The 17100-nt window shown below is 42.6% G+C and overlaps 1 protein-coding gene across 1 annotated transcript in view; it reads right to left on the bottom strand.

Moving 5' to 3' along the window:
- Positions 1-17100, bottom strand: part of LOC148476841 (uncharacterized) — a 223941-nt gene that overhangs the window by 50899 nt on the left and 155942 nt on the right. The window contains exons 19-21 of the mRNA XM_088457572.1: positions 10344-10548; positions 4703-5934; positions 1279-1477 (exon numbers count right to left, since the gene is read on the bottom strand). Coding sequence (XP_088313698.1) covers positions 1279-1477; positions 4703-5934; positions 10344-10548 — 1636 coding nt within the window. The remainder of the gene's footprint in view (positions 1-1278; positions 1478-4702; positions 5935-10343; positions 10549-17100) is intronic.

The raw sequence follows: 17100 nt of genomic DNA on the forward strand, positions 1-17100 counted from the left end.
CCCACTAACCCAGGATGGTTCCTGTAATTACACACATGCTCCATCCTTTACCCCCTTCTCTGCGGAACCTATTCTGACACTATTTGGGGTGATTACATTTCAATGTCAGTATTTATGCAGTAACAGAAGATAAATGTCTATGGATGGTGTTACCCATATACATGGTACCGGCTGTGTGACACTAGTAATGCCATTAACGAATACAGAGGGCTCACACGCCAGCCCTTACCTAGATGTTACCATGTGTATCTGGGAGGTGACCACATCTTACCTTCATATTAATGGGGTAAGCAGAGTATTTCATAGAGTAGGAACTCTGGACGATTGGCTGACCATGGTGTCATTTGCTAGATAATACAGAGTAACAGTGGTGATGACAATAATTGTCTCTGCTTTGTATTATTTATACAGTGCCCACACAATACCTTGGTTTGTTTTTTTAAATCATTAGTTTCCTTATTTCTCCTAAAAAGAACAAAGATAATCTCCCCAAAAAGGCATTTTTTTAAATTAAATTACAAGAAAGTGAATGTTTTTATTTTGTTTTTCTAACCACCTCCAACCAATACTTTGTGGTTTGTGCATCACCATTAACCCAGCATTCCAAAGCAGCAAAAGCTGGATACTACTCATTAGTTTCCCTAATAGAATGTATTTTTTTCAAATAATAATGTATTTTATAAATAAACTGCATAAAATGTATCCCCTATATAACAACGACGTGGTCTGTTATTACTGCAGAGTGGTGCTGATATCTAATAGTATAATAATGTATTTATCTTCTCTGTGTATGACTGATATACATAACATGTATCCTCTATATAACAATGACGTGGTCTGTTATTACTGCAGAGAGTGGTGCTGATATATAATAGTATAATAATGTATTTATCTTCTCTGTGTATGACTGATATACATAATATGTATCCCCTATATAACAATGACGTGGTCTGTTATTACTGCGGAGAGTGGTGACGATATCTAATAGACTAAAGACAATACTATAGGGGAGTGGCCTGGAGTAGCTAGGAGAAGGAAGCATTTTACCAGCTCTCCTGTATATATCCTTCAATTATCCTGTTTTTCCTGGTTGTTTCTCCCCCAAACTGGATATTCCAGTGTTTTACCCTTTCTAGACTAACTGGGCTCCGAGGTGGAAGTTTGCAGGCAGTGTCTCCCAGTGTATTTCCAGGAGTTTGCAGTGGCCAGGTCCTCTCTCACTGGGGCCTGTTTCTCCTGTCTCCAGCTCCCGGGGCTGTCTCCTGTTGTTATACTTACCTGTGGACTCGATCCTGGTGCCTGACTGCGTCCTGCGGGATCCGGTATGTGTCTCCTGCCGGTTCTTATTTGTATCAGTTGAGGAGTATTGGAAGCGGACATCAGCCATCTTCTCTTCTTGGGCGGTGGCTGCAAGTCTCCCTGTGCACCAACATCTCTGCTGCTGATCTGCCCTGTTGTTCCCGGCTTCAGTGGTCATCTGAGGATTTTTCCTGGGATTTCTCCTTTATACCTGCTGGCTGCTACCTCCCAGCTGTCGATCTCCTTGTGGCTGTGTGCTGGTAAGCTCTGGTGGTGCGCTAGCCGCCATCATCTTGCCAATGATTTCCCTCCTGGCTGCTGCTCAGGTTATCCTGCCTTGCTGTGATTATTATACTGGTGGCTACGTACCTCAAAGATGGCTGGCTCTATGCTACAAATTATCCAGGCTATTAATGCCCTTACTCTGGGGCTGCTTACCAAGCTTGAGGATGTGATGATCGGGTCTGTGAGTTCTGCAGCTGCTGTTCACATGTCTCCTGCAACAGTGCAATATTTGGATGTATTCTGTCCGAGGTCCTTTATCCTTTATTTATATGGCGCCACAAAGGTTCCGCAGCGCTTTACACAGTACATAAATGAGCACACAAGAAAAACCGTTAATAGTAATATAAAACAATGCAGGACAAGGACATGGTTTATACACATAGCTGCATAACACAAGCAGCAGGACATGAGCAACCAGGTGTTAGGTGCCGTTGTGGGACGTTAGGAGTAAATTATACTATAAGTAGGGGAAGGAGAAGCACATGAGGGACGAGGGCCCTGCTCATGAGAGCTTACATTCTAAAGGGGAAGGGCAGACAGACAGGGGCGACACAGATGGGGTAGATAGTGAGGAAGCATGGAGCAGGGGGTTAGTATATGTGCTGTGGAATGTGAGGGGCAGACAGACAGGGGTGACACAGATGGGGTAGTGAGGAAGGAGCATGGAGCAGTGGGTTAGGATATGAGCTGTGGAATGTGAGGGGCAGACAGACAGGGGCGACACAGATGGGGTAGATAGTGAAGAAGGAGCATGGAGCAGGGGGTTAGGATATGAGCTGTGGAATGTGAGGGGCAGACACACAGGGGTGACACAGATGGGGTAGATAGTGAGGAAGGAGCATGGAGCAGTGGGTTAGGATATAAGCTGCGGAATGTGTGTGTATAAGATGACCTGATGTTATGTAAAAATTAAGTCCTTCATTCATCTATCTCTATGACAGAAAATAGATTGTTTATGTGTTATTTACATGAGAGATGTACAAAATAAAAGTTGTAGCACTTTAATTATTGTGTGTTACATTTTAGCATCTAAATAAATCCTGATAAAAATGCAGCTATTATGGGACTGTCCCGCCATCCTAATACAGTAGTGACTACTTTAGTCCCAGCTGCTAGGTGCTATGCCATGCTCCTGTGAGTGGGTGCATCTCACATGCTAGACCCACTCACAAATGGGTGCAGCCATACATGATGTGGTCCCACAGGATGTTGCAGTACCCGGGCCCAGAATTTCTCTTGGCAGCCCTGGAGAGGACAGACAGAACCAGGAGGGCTTAGTGGTGGGATAACAAGGCCATGGAGGGAGGTGGTTGAGAGTGGAGGGATAGGAGAAGTGGGGGGAAAGAAGCAGAGGGTTGGAAGCAGACTGATGAGAGAAAAAAGGGGGAACAGCAAGTGGAGGAGACAAAAGGGGGAGGATAGGGATGGATAAAGTAGAGGATTATGTGGACATAGAATATGGGGGTTGTGTGAAGTAAGGGTGTTCATGCTGTGAACAAGGTAATAATTGAGATGTAGACTGGAGTGGAGGCTGTGAGATATAGACTGTGTGATGTGGAGGCTGTGAGATATAGAGTCAGAGTGGATTAAAGTTGTTAAATGTTCAAAAATACATGTAAAGAACAGTGCTGCTAATGTATGAGCGCAGCTATAAAAGTGATATATAAAGGAGAGGTATGTGAGCAGTGGGTGCAGGAATTAGTTATTAAACAAATGATTAAAGTGGACAGATGTGACACAATTGGAAAAGGCAATACAAAATGAATTTATGTAGTATGAGGACAAAATGACAATGTACCCGAGCTGACCCAGTCCGAAGTGTTCTGATCAACAACGATCAATCAACAAGAGCAGCACACAGATAGGGGAGTATCTGCAGTGTCCAAGCAGCGAGTGCAGTAAGGAGTTGCCTGGATACAGCAGAAGATGGAGATTCTGGTAATTCATGTAAGTTGCTTGTTGTTGTTCAGAGAGTTTTCTGGTTTTGAGTTTCTTTTCCCTCAGTTTTCCTCCAGTTTAACTCCGGCGTAACTCCCACTTAGTTATCAAATAGGTCTGTGTTAACCTCCGATTCTGAAGCCCTCTCGGCTTATGGATGTCTCAAATTTGATGAGGTTCGTACAGAGATCCGTTCCCCACTTCCAACATACAAGTTAAAGTTCCGGGACTTAGCGTTAAAGTACTTCATGCCCCTTTTTATTTACTCTTCAATGCCAGAAAGTTTACAGAATTTATTGCTCCCATGCTCCATAGTGTGTCCTTGGGGAGATGGAGACGGGACTATTTCTATAATTTCACAAGAGGCTGAGGCCTGGACAGACTAAGATTAATAATTTGAAACCTAATATTTAGTTCTAAGGTCTTTGGATATTTTCTTTTTGTTTATTATTTATCCAGTTGTTTGAATTATTTAATTACTTTGCTTATTTGGTTTTCATATATATAAGTACAATGTTACATATTTTATATGGAAGAAACACCATCCCTTTGAAATATGGGAGAACCTATTTTAGGGTCATTAGTCTATTGCTCTCATCAGATACATGGGTTTCTGTTATCCTGTATTTCTGTGGATGGAGGGGGGGGGTTTAGGTAGTTTGTGTAGAATGGGGAAGGGAATTAGGGATCCAGGTATACCTAGGTTAAGGTTAGGTTATACAGGGTGGGGGGTTATGGGGTGGGTTGTTTTGGTCTTTTTCTTTTAATTTCTTCTATTTATGTGTGTAGTTTTGATATCCGGGCAGATCTGGGAGATTCCCCCTTTTTTCTCTTATATTTGACACTCTATAATGTTGCATATGCAATCAATATATCTAAAAGTGGTTAGTTTCTTTGTATGTGTATCTATGGATATATGAGCCCAAAAGGCGCGTTCGGGCTCTTCATATTCTTTACATATATGATGCAGACTATGATGTATATCCTGTTTTTGATATAATGTCAGTCGCTTGTGTAACATGTCTTATGCTAATATATACTGTGTATTGTGTCTGTTTATTCAGATCTGCTGTGCTATATTTGCCATTTTATATTATTGTATAATGTTTTATTTATTTTCAAAATACTATGTGACTGGAATGTTGCTACAGCCCTGTCTTGTATTAGCTCATAGAAATGCTTTTCTCTTGTGTGACATCTGATGTCTACCAAGACTTGATTTATGTTGAAAACATTTCCCACACTCAGAGCATGAAAATGGTTTCTCGCCTGTATGAGTTGTCTGATGTTTAACAAGATCTGATTTATTTATAAAACATTTCCCACACTCAGAGCATGGAAATGGCCTCTCACCAGTGTGACGTTTCTGATGTCTAACAAGATCTGATTTATATGTAAAACATTTCCCACACTCAGAACATGGAAATGGTTTCTCACCTTTGTGACGTCTCTGATGTTTAACAAGATCTAATTTATATCTAAAACATTTCCCACACTCAGAGCATGGAAATGGTTTCTCACCTATGTGAGTTTTCTGATGTTTAACAAGAGCTGATTTATATGTAAAAAATGTCCCACACTTAGAGCATGGAAATGGTTTCTCACCTGTGTGAGTTCTCTTATGTCTAACAAGATCATTTTTATATGTAAAACATTTTCCACACTCAGAGCATGGAAATGGCCTTTCACCTGTGTGATGTCTCTGATGTGTAACAAGAACTGATTTATATGTAAAACATTTCCCACACACAGAACATAAAAATGGCCTCTCACCTGTGTGAGTTCTTTGATGTTCAACAAGAGCTGATTTCTGTGTAAAACATTTCCCACACTCAGAGCATGGAAATGGGTTGTCACCTGTGTGACTTCTCTGATGTATAACAAGAGCTGCTTTATATGTAAAACATTTCCCACACTGAAAACATGAAAATGGCTGCTCACCTGTGTGTGTTCTCTCATGTATAACAAGATATGATTTCTCTGTAAAACATTTCACACACTGAGAACATGAAAATGGCTTCTCACCTGTGTGACGTCTCTTATGTCTATTAAGAGCTTTTTTATGTGGAAAATATTTCCCACATTCAGGACATGGAAATTGTTTCTCACCTGTGTGACTTCTCTGGTGTGTCACAAGAAGAGATTTACATGAAAAACATTTCCCACAGTTAGAACAGGGAGAGTTTTTATCACCGATATGAGCTGCACTATGTGTAACAAAAGCTGAGGTATCAGGTGAACAGTCCTCACGGTTAGAGGGGTTAGATGATATTGCTGTACTGTGATGTACTGGATGTATATTTAGTATAATAGGGCTGTCTCCTAGATAAACTTGAGTGATGTTATCTTCTATTTCAATATCTTTAGACAAAATGAGATCTCCCTTCAGCTTGATGCTTGTGCGTCCATCTGCTAGAAATAAAATATCACTTATTATTCACAGCTCTTTATATAGTGCACACTGTGAATATATACTCATTCACATCAGTTCTTGCCCAAATGCAGCTTACCATCTATATTCGCTATCACATGTACATACATATACAAATTATGGTTAATTTGTTTCAGATGCCAATTAGCCTACCAGTATGATTTTTGGAGCGTTGGAGTAAACACATACAAACTCCACACAGATAACGCCTTGGTTGGGAACTCAGTTCTGTGAGACAGGAATGCTGACCACTACACCAACATGTTACTATAATGAATATGTTTATTTGTTTAATTTCAACTTGCAAACTGTGACCACTGTATTATAATTACAAATGTACAACAAATATGAGTCTCTATGAACACTGGTAAAGAGAAAATATAGGGTAAGCATGTTTAATCATAAACAAATTAGCGTTCGCTTTACATTACACCAGATATATAGCTTAATTTAGTATTCATTTCGAATAGCGCTTACTGCTTAATTCACTAAGATGTCCTCCAGGTAAGCTGCGCTCCACAGTCATTACCCATAAGTCCAGGGCCTGCTGAGTGAATGAAGGATCTTTCACCTATTCCTGCAGTACCTATTATCCCGAGTAATTACACATCAATGTCTGATTTCTGTCATAATATAACAGACAAAAATATTATGAAGGTTTTCCAGCTTTATAGACCCCATCTTGTCTGTCGTATGTATATATTAGGTAATGTTACCTTTGCCCTGCAATCTACGTAGAAGGAGGATTGTGTCCTTGCACTTTAATGCTAGCTAATTGGAATATAGATATTTCATCAGCACAATGGGATATTGTTAGTCACATATGTTCATAGTTATGTGGGCTAGCTTGCTGGGGAGGATATTGTTAGTCACACGTGCTCTTAGTTATGTGGGCTAGCTTGCTGGGGAGGATATTGGTAGTCACACATGCTCATAGTTATGTGGGCTAGCTTGCTGGGGAGGATATTGTTAGTCACACATGCTCATAGTTATGTGTGATAGCTTGCTGGGGAGGATATTGTTAGTCACACATGCTCATAGTTATGTGGTCTAGCTTGCTGGGGAGGATATTGTTAGTCACAGATGCTCATAGTTATGTGGGCTAGCTTGCTAGGGAGGATATTGTTAGTCACACATGCTCATAGTTATGTGGGCTAGCTTGCTGGGGAGGATATTGTTAGTCACACATGCTCATAGTTATGTGGGCTAGCTTGCTGGGGAGGATATTGTTAGTCACACATGCTCATAGTTATGTGGGCTAGCTTGCTGGGGAGGATAGTTAGTCACATATGCTCATAGTTATGTGGCCTAGCTTGCTGGGGTGGATATTGTTAGTCACACAAGCTCATAGTTATGTGGGCTAGCTTGCTGGGGAGGATATTGGTAGTCACACATGCTCATAGTAATGGGCTAGCTTGCTGGGGAGGATATTGTTAGTCACACATCCTCATAGTTATGTGGGCCAGCTTGCTGGGGAGGATATTGTCAGTCACACATGCTCATAGTTATGTGATCTAGCTTGCTGGGGAGGATATTGTTAGTCACACATGCTCATAGTTATGTGGGCTAGCTTGCTGGGGAGGATATTGTTATTCACACATGCTCATAGTTATGTGGGCTAGCTTGCTGGGGAGGATATTGTTAGTCACACAAGCTCGTAGTTATGTGGGCTAGCTTGCTGGGGAAGATATTGTTAGTCACATATGCTCATAGTTATGTGGGCTAGCTTGCTGGGGAGGATATTGTTAGTCACATATGCTCATAGTTATGTGGGCTAGCTTGCTGGGGAGGATATTGTTAGTCACACATGCTCATAGTTATGTGTAATAGCTTGCTGGGGAGGATATTGTTAGTCCCATATGCTCATAGTTATGTGGGCTAGCTTGCTGGGGAGAATATTGTTAGTCACACATGCTCATAGTTATGTGGGCTAGCTTGCTGGGGAGGATATTGTTAGTCACACATGCTCATAGTTATGTGGGCTAGCTTGCTGGGGAGGATATTGTTAGTCACATATGCTCATAGTTATGTGTGATAGCTTGCTGGGGAGGATATTGTTAGTCACACATGCTCATAGTTATGTGGTCTAGCTTGCTGGGGAGGATATTGTTAGTCACATATGCTCATAGTTATGTGGGCTAGCTTGCTGGGGAGGATATTGTTAGTCACATATGCTCATAGTTATGTGGTCTAGCTTGCTGGGGAGGATATTGTTAGTCACACATGCTCATAGTTATGTGGGCTAGCTTGCTGGGGAGGATATTGTTAGTCACACATGCTCATAGTTATGTGGCCTAGCTTGCTGGGGAGGATATTGTTAGTCACACATGCTCATAGTTATGTGGGCTAGCTTGCTGGGGAGGATATTGTTAGTCACATATGCTCATAGTTATGTGTGATAGCTTGCTGGGGAGGATATTGTTAGTCACACATGCTCATAGTTATGTGTGATAGCTTGCTGGGGAGGATATTGTTAGTCACATATGCTCATAGTTATGTGGGCTAGCTTGCTGGGGAGGATATTGTTAGTCACATATGCTCATAGTTATGTGGTCTAGCTTGCTGGGGAGGATATTGTTAATCACACATGCTCATAGTTATGTGGGCTAGCTTGCTGGGGAGGATATTGTTAGTCACATATGCTCATAGTTATGTGGTCTAGCTTGCTGGGGAGGATATTGTTAGTCACATATGCTCATAGTTATGTGTGATAGCTTGCTGGGGAGGATATTGTTAGTCACACATGCTCATAGTTATGTGGTCTAGCTTGCTGGGGAGGATATTGTTAGTCACACATGCTCATAGTTATGTGGGCTAGCTTGCTGGGGAGCATATTGTTAGTCACATATGCTCATAGTTATGTGGTCTAGCTTGCTGGGGAGGATATTGTTAGTCACACATGCTCATAGTTATGTGTGATAGCTTGCTGGGGAGGATATTGTTAGTCACACATGCTCATAGTTATGTGGTCTAGCTTGCTGGGGAGGATATTGTTAGTCACATATGCTCATAGTTATGTGAGCTAGCTTGCTGGGGAGGATATTGTTAGTCACACATGCTCATAGTTATGTGTGATAGCTTGCTGGGGAGGATATTGTTAGTCACACATGCTCATAGTTATGTGGTCTAGCTTGCTGGGGAGGATATTGTTAGTCACATATGCTCATAGTTATGTGGGCTAGCTTGCTGGGGAGGATATTGTTAGTCACATATGCTCATAGTTATGTGGGCTAGCTTGCTGGGGAGGATATTGTTAGTCACATATGCTCATAGTTATGTGGGCTAGCTTGCTGGGGAGGATATTGTTAGTCACACATGCTCATAGTTATGGGTGATAGCTTGCTGGGGAGGATATTGTTAGTCACATATGCTCATAGTTATGTGTGATAGCTTGCTGGGGAGGATATTGTTAGTCACACATGCTCATAGTTATGTGTGATAGCTTGCTGGGGAGGATATTGTTAGTCACACATGCTCATAGTTATGTGTGATATCTTGCTGAGACCAGTAGCCGGTACTGTGACCTTGGTGCCTACAGAATAACCTGCATATTGTTATGTCATTAAGCTGAAGTCAGATAGAAAGCAGAAACAAGAGACTGATGATTCTAGGAATAATGAGACATCAATATAAAAGTAGCCGTTATATAAACAGTAAATGAATGGCGGCTGTATGGAGATAAAATACCATAAGTCACAATGCTATATATAATAGAAAATATGATGTGAATTAGAAATAACTCCATATATGTAGTTTGTTATTACAGCAGACTGATACAAGCTTGTGTAATTTTGGCCGTGCAGGTGAGAATGAGACCCCGAGGCTGAGAACAGCTAGAAGCCGGCACTATGGAGAAACGGGATACAGTCAGCATCCCACCTTACGGGATGCCGACGGTCTAACTACAGGCGCCGGATTCCAAACAGTAGTCAGGATCCCGGCTCCAGTATACCGTCCGCCAGCACACAGTGATATGATGTGAGGAGGAGAGCAGGAGTATAATAATGGCTGATGGCTCCTGATGTATGAGATACACCAGAGAGTGTGGGGAGGAGACTGGTCAGATCTCTGGGCTGGTAACACACAGTGATATGATGTGAGGGGGAGAGCAGGAGTATAATAGGGGCTGATGGCTCCTGATGTATGAGATACACCAGAGAGTGTGGGGAGGAGACTGGTCAGATCTCTGGGCTGGTAACACACAGTGATATGATGTGAGGGTGAGAGAAGGAGTATAATAGGAGCTGATGGCTCCTGACTCCCCCACTGGGCTGATACATTTCTCTCATTAGTCTGTACTGACAGAGGAGTGTGTAGGATAAGAGATTGCTGTAGTGACTGACCAAGGCAAATATGTGACTCTGTTTTGTACTTAGTGATCATTACTCACCTGTGCTGATATCTGTAGGGATTTCCTTCTCACACTGCTGATCCTTCATTACATACGTCTTTTCTTCTCTCTCTAAATCTTTTGCCTTATTATCAGTCTCATATGTCTCTTCTTCTCTGTCTATATCTTCTGCCTTATTATCAGTCTCATATGTCTCTTCTTCTCTGTCTATATCATTTATTGTAATATTAGTCAGATCTTCACCCTAATTAAATCATAGAAAAAACAATCACATAATATCTGATGTCATTACATGAAATGTAACAGTATAATATCAGTGCCATAGACACACAGCTCCTCTGCACATCATATAGGGCCTGATTCTGGGGGAGGGGGTAAAGCAAAAACAAGTAACTTTGCACCAAGACAAACCATGCTGCATTACAGGGGGGCAAAAACATTTAATTTTTGCATGCAGGGTAAATACTGAACAGCTTTGTTACACAGTAATTTAGATTTCAGTTTGGATAAACCCCCCCCCCCTCAAAATCTAAATCCATCTTGTGGCAGGAGGGTCACGGAGCCACAGCTGAGTAGGATGGTTTTTAGGAGCAGAGTGGGTTGGGACATACTCACCGCCTGATTACCTGGGTGTAGGATGCTTTGCTGGTCTGGTGCAGGTCTTGCAGCTTGCTGAGATATCAGCAAGGTAACAGCACCTGTGAGCATGGCTTAAAGCTTTCCTGAGAACAAGTATCAGGGCTCCTGGTGCTGAAAAAGTCGGCCAGGCGATATCCTGGGTAGGAGTGTGGTTAGCATCATGGTGCCGGGACCAGGAGGGTCCACTGATCTTATGTATATCGGCTGTGACCGAAGGTATAAACCCACTGCTGTGATTGCTGTATTATACACCTGCTGCTCTGATTGCTGTATTATACACCAGAAAATGACAGCGTCTGAGGACACGGGGGCGTTCTTCAACACCTTTGAGAGAACTATGACACGCCTAGGATGGTTACGGAGGAATGGGTAAGTAGATTGGCGCCATACTTAAAAGAGCAGCTCAAAGAGTTTACACTGACCTACCTGAGCAGCAAGCAGCTTCATATACCCACCTAAAGGCAGCTATACTTGCTAGGATAAGGGTGATGGGACCTGGCAATGCTTAAAGTTTCCATGACTGGGAGTTTTCCCCTTCACAGGCTCCCCAAATACAGTTAGCAGAGTTGGCCAGATTGGGTAAAGCATGTTTAAAACCCAAGGCAAATGCGGTTTAGGGGGCGAATGAGGGGAGTAAGGGCATGTTCATCGCCATTGTCCAAAGCATTCTTAACCCGTGGAATGTGCCACAGGCCAAGTGGCCAGACCAACTATCAGCATGTGCATCAGGCTTTCCTCTCCTAAGGACTTGACTCTGTCCTGAGTGGCACTACAAATTGAAGGCCATGAGGTCTGGGCCCTTGTGGATACAGGGAGCAAACTATTTATGGTGTCCAGAGAATTAGTTACAAAAGAAGCGGACCAAGTATTAACCTCCTGTGAGGGTGCTGTGTTTACATGGGGCTACTGAAGAACATTCCTGAGTACAATTGTAACAGCAGTTTTTCAAAAATCACCATACCTCCTAATATAGGGATGGATTTTCCCTTGTTATGGGTCGGGCCAATAAAGATAAGCCAGAGATCGACAATCGAAAAATGACGCCCTTCGGACACAGTACCTGTGAATGTGCTCATGAAGTGGGAACTGAGGAGGAGACTCAGAAATATTCCGGAAGATAAGGAATTGGCTAACATATCGTCCTGTCCATTGTCCAAGGGCATAGTGAAACCAGTAATGGCCACAGAATGGCCAGGGGAACATTGTATGGACAATAACTGGTCGCCTATAGAAAAGGATGTCTTTACAGGTCTTTTCACAGGGTCAGCTAAATGATAGTAACTTGGTGAATGCTTTCCAAAATGTGGTTAAGATAAATGGCAGAATAGAGACAACACTAATGCCAGTGAGCACCACATATTTTGCATTGAAAGGTGACTTATTGTATCGGGTTGCCTATGTGCAAGGTACAAAGTTAGACCAGTTGTTGGTTCCCCTGGTACATGAACCGTTGGTACTTCAGATGGCTCACGCGGATTTGGGGAGGGCATTTGGGGGGGGCAGTAAAAACTCTTCAGTGAATACAATGTAGATTTTTTAGGCCTCGCATCTATGCAGCAGTAAAGTAATTTTTTGCAGTAATAGTCCCCTGGCCACAATTTAGAGCGCTCTTGGTACCCCTGCCGGTCATTGCAGTCCCGTTTGAATGGATTGGGATAGATCTAGTAGGTACGGTTAAGAAGTCAGCTCGAGGTCACCAATATATATTGGTGAAATTAGACTATGCTACTAGATATCCCAAAGAAATACCAAATTGAAATATTAAATCTGATGAAAGACCTATGTTGGTTAGGGGTGGAAAGGATAATGAATTCGGTGTACCACCCACAGACTAATGGTTTGGTAGAGCAGTTCAACCACACTCTTAAACAAACGATTAAACGAGCTGTAAGTCAAGACAGTTGAGACTGGGATCCTGTTGCTGCCCTATTTGATGTTTGCAGTCCGGGAAGTGCCACAATCTTCTACAGCTTTAAGCCCATTTTTATGGGAGACAGCCCCAGGGAGTTCTAGACTTGTTAAAACAGGGATGGGAACAGCCAACAGCCCAGGACCCTAATGTTGTGCAGTTTGTGTCCCAGCTGTAAAACTGTTTAGGACTAATAAATCCCTTGGTAAAAGACCTTATGGACCAAGCCCAGCAGCGACAGAAACACAACTATGATACAACTGCAGTAGTTTGGTCCTTTAAATCTGGGGACAAGGTGTTAGTCCATGTTCCCATTGAAGAAAGTAAATTGTATGCCCTTTGGCAAGGACCATATGAGGTTATTGAAGCAGTAGGACAACTCAATTACAAGGTACACCAAGAAGGTAAGAGAAAGGTAGAACAGGTTTATCACGTTATCCTGTATACAACCCTGGTGAGAGAGTATCATCTGAGCCTCAGGTTTCACTATAAAACTCAAGAAACTGTGGTGTACCAATTAAAGAGACGTTACAACCAAAATCAACAAGCCATAGATATGGTAAAACGGAATCAAAATGCTTTCTCCCCCATTCTGGGTAGAACCCAAATTATAAAACATTATATTGTCACCCCACTGGGGTTTGTTGTGTATCAAGGACCTTATTGAATAACTGTTGCTAAACGGGGAGCCATAAATAGGAGGTAGAGGACATGATTCGACTGGGTGTAATAGAAGAGACGAGTAGTAAGTGGAACAATCCCATGGTGTTAGTGCCCAAACACTCGGGAGCTTTGAGATTCTGTAATCTCCTCCCCTCTCATCTATGGAGTGATGAAGCGATCGGATTACCAAAGTGATGATCCGCGACCAGCTGCTGGCTGTGCTGCTGGTAGCTGGCCCCTGCGGAGATGATCTAAGCAGGGGCCAGCTACAGATGTGTCCTCATACTGTATGAGTCATACATCAAGCCTCCTTGCGTGCTAAACAGCCCTTCTAGTCGAGCCATGCCGTGACCCGGTAGCGCCGAGCATCTTTTCGTGCGACTTTTTTGCACAGCTGTGTGAATTGTTAGCGCAAGCAGCTTCTGCTGATTACTATGATATGTGGCATGCCTATATTCTATGCGTCTGTGTCAGATGTTGGGGTGCAGAGAGCCAGGAATGGGAGGGGGCCCAAAGCATATTCTGGCACCTGGGCCCGCCACTGCTAAGGGCATTTAGCTAATCCCATTAGCAGAAACGCCAGAGGGATTGTTTCAATACTGAATATTACCATTTAGTTTACATGGTGCCCCTGCGACATTACAAAGATCAATGAATAAACTGCTGAGGACTCATCAAGAGAAGTCAGCTGCATACTTAGATCATATTGTGAGTTGAAGTCAAGACTGCGAGTCACACCTCTCAAAGGTGGAGGCCGTTCTTGACTCCCTCCGGGCGCATGGGTTTACTGTCAACCCTGAGAAATACACCATCAGTATGTCAGAGGGGAGGAAAAGGAAAGGTGGATCACAAATGCAGAGTAACGTCTGGGAAGGCGAACGGGCAAGCTCGCCTGGAAGTCGGTCAGCTTCACCTAAGTTAAGGTTAAGTTACAGTTAAGAAATAGATCTCACAAAGAGGGTATGTGGAAGGAGAGTCCCAGAGCCACAGCTGAGGCCTTTCAGGTGCAAAGTGAGTTGGGACATACTCACCACCTCGTTACCTGGGTGTAGGATGTTATGCAGCTTGCTCAGATCATCAGTCAGGTAATGATCAGCACCTGAGAGCTTAACTTAAAGATTTCCTGAGAAACAAGGATCAAGGATCCTGATGCTGAACAAGTCGGCCAGGCAATAGGCTTGATAGGTTTAATGCCAACCCTGAGAAATGCACCATCAGAATGTAGTTAGCCATGGACAAGTAAAGCCCTGAATGAATAAAGTGGAGGCCGTATCCTCATGGCTAAACCAGAAAGGAAAACACAACTTAGGACCTCTATCTTCTTAGTGGGCTACTATCTGGATTTTGTGACCAAAGCAGCGCCAATAACCAAATGTTTCAAGAAAAAGAATCCAGATAGCATAGTCTGGACTAGTTATGCGGAGGCAGCTTGGAAAAATGTAACCACTTAACTGGCTAAAATTTTTCCCTAAAATGTCACCAAAATTGTAAATTTTTTTATGATCACATCATGTAATTAAATAGCTATTTAAACCTGATTTAAAATATATATTTTTTTTTAACAAAAATGCAAAATCAAGTTTAAATAGCTATTAATTACATGATGAATGTGATGATAATAAAAAAATCAACAATTATTATAGTTTAAAAAAAACCCACTGTATTAACTTTAATATATTTACAACAGCGGAGCCATGGCAGTGCGGAGGGAATAAATATATATATATATATATATATATATATATATACATATATACAGTCAGGTCCATAAATATTGGGACATTGACAGAATTTTCATATTTTGTCCTCTATTCACCACCACAATGGCTTTGAAATGAAACAAACAAGATGTGATTTAACTGCAGACTTTCAGATTTAATTTGAGGGTAATTACATCCAAATCAGGTGAACGGTGTAGGAATTACAATGGTTTCTATATGTGCCTCCCACATTTTAATGGCCCAAAAGTAATGGGACAAACTAAACAATCCTAAATCTAACTTTCACTTTTTAATACTTTGTTGCAAATCCTTTGCAGGCAATTACAGCCTGAAGTCTGGAACGCATAGACATCACCAGACGCTGGGTTTCATCCCTGGTGATGCTCTGCCAGGCCTCTACTGCAAATGTCTTCAGTTCCTGCTTGTTCTTGGGGGCATTTTCCCTTCAGTTTTGTCTTCATCAAGTGAAATGCATGCTCAATCGGATTCAGGTCAGGGGATTGACTTGGCCATTGCATAACATTCCACTTTTTAGCCTTAAAAAACTCTTTGGTTGCTTTTGCAGTATGCTTCGGGTCATTGTCCATCTGCACTGTGAAGCGCTGTCCAATGATTTCTGAAGCATATGACTGAATATGAGCATATAATATTGCCCGAAACACTTCAGAATTCATTCTGCTGCTTTTGTCAGCAGTCACATCATCAATAAATACAAGGGAACCAGTTTCATTGGCAGCCATACATGCCCACGCCATGACACTACCACCACCATGCTTCACTGATGAGGTGGTATCTTTTGGATCATGAGCAGTTCATTTCCTTCTCTTCTCTTCCCATCACTCTGGTACAAGGTGATCTTTGTCTCATCTGTCCATAGGATGTTGTTCCAGAACTGTAATGGCTTTTTTAGATGTTGTTTGGCAAACTCTAATCTGGTCTTCCTGTTTTTGTGGCTCACCAATGGTTTGCATCTTGTGGTGAACCCTCTATATTCACTCTTGTGAAGTCTTCTCTTGATTGTTGACACATATACATCTACCTCCTGGAGAGTGTTCTTGATTTGGCAAACTGTTGTGAAGGGGTTTTTCTTCACCAGGGAAATAATTCTTTTGTCATCCACCACAGTTGTTTTCCGTGGTCTTCCGGGTCTTTTGGTGTTGCTGAGCTCTCCGGACCCCATTTCCTGGACCAGAGTGCTGAGGGGCCGATTCAGACCCACTCGCTAAGCCGCGATCGCACGGTAGCTGGCGATTTTTGTGTTCTGCGCATGTGTATGGTTCGCAGTGCGTGTGCCAGTCATTGCGATCGGGAAACGATCGCCCTTAACACACAGACAGTCCGCTAGTTTGAGTGACAGAAAGTGCCGTTTGTGGGTGGTAACAGGGGAAGGTGCTTGTGAACGGGGGAGGTGTGCTGCGAATGCAGGCATGTATGACCGTCAAAACGGCATTTACAGGGCGTACATAATTAAATGGGAGCATCATTGTACACGTCACCTGGCTCTTTTTTTGACTGAGGCACTTGCAGTGCTTGCGGTAGGGTAGGGTCTACTACAAGCACTGCGTTTGCCTTCGATGGTTCTCGATGGTTTAATACACGTCCTGGAGATGACGTGTGTTACGTAGGGAAAGGGGGCGGCATTAGACCAGCTTGCGATCACACAGCCGCCGCATGCTAAGACAAAGAGGGTGTCCTTAAGCCAGGCCGTGTGATCACAAAATTTGTACACCCGGCCCCCTTTGGCTGCATGCGATCGCGGCTTAGCGAGCGGATCTGAGTCGGGCCCGAGTTTTGTGTTTTTATATATATATATATATATATATATATATACACACGCAGAATTATGGTATAACATAACTTTGAC

This window comes from Taudactylus pleione, unplaced genomic scaffold, assembly GCF_031769625.1.
Source record: "Taudactylus pleione unplaced genomic scaffold, aTauple2 ptg000768l, whole genome shotgun sequence".
Classification (NCBI taxonomy): domain Eukaryota; kingdom Metazoa; phylum Chordata; class Amphibia; order Anura; family Myobatrachidae; genus Taudactylus; species Taudactylus pleione.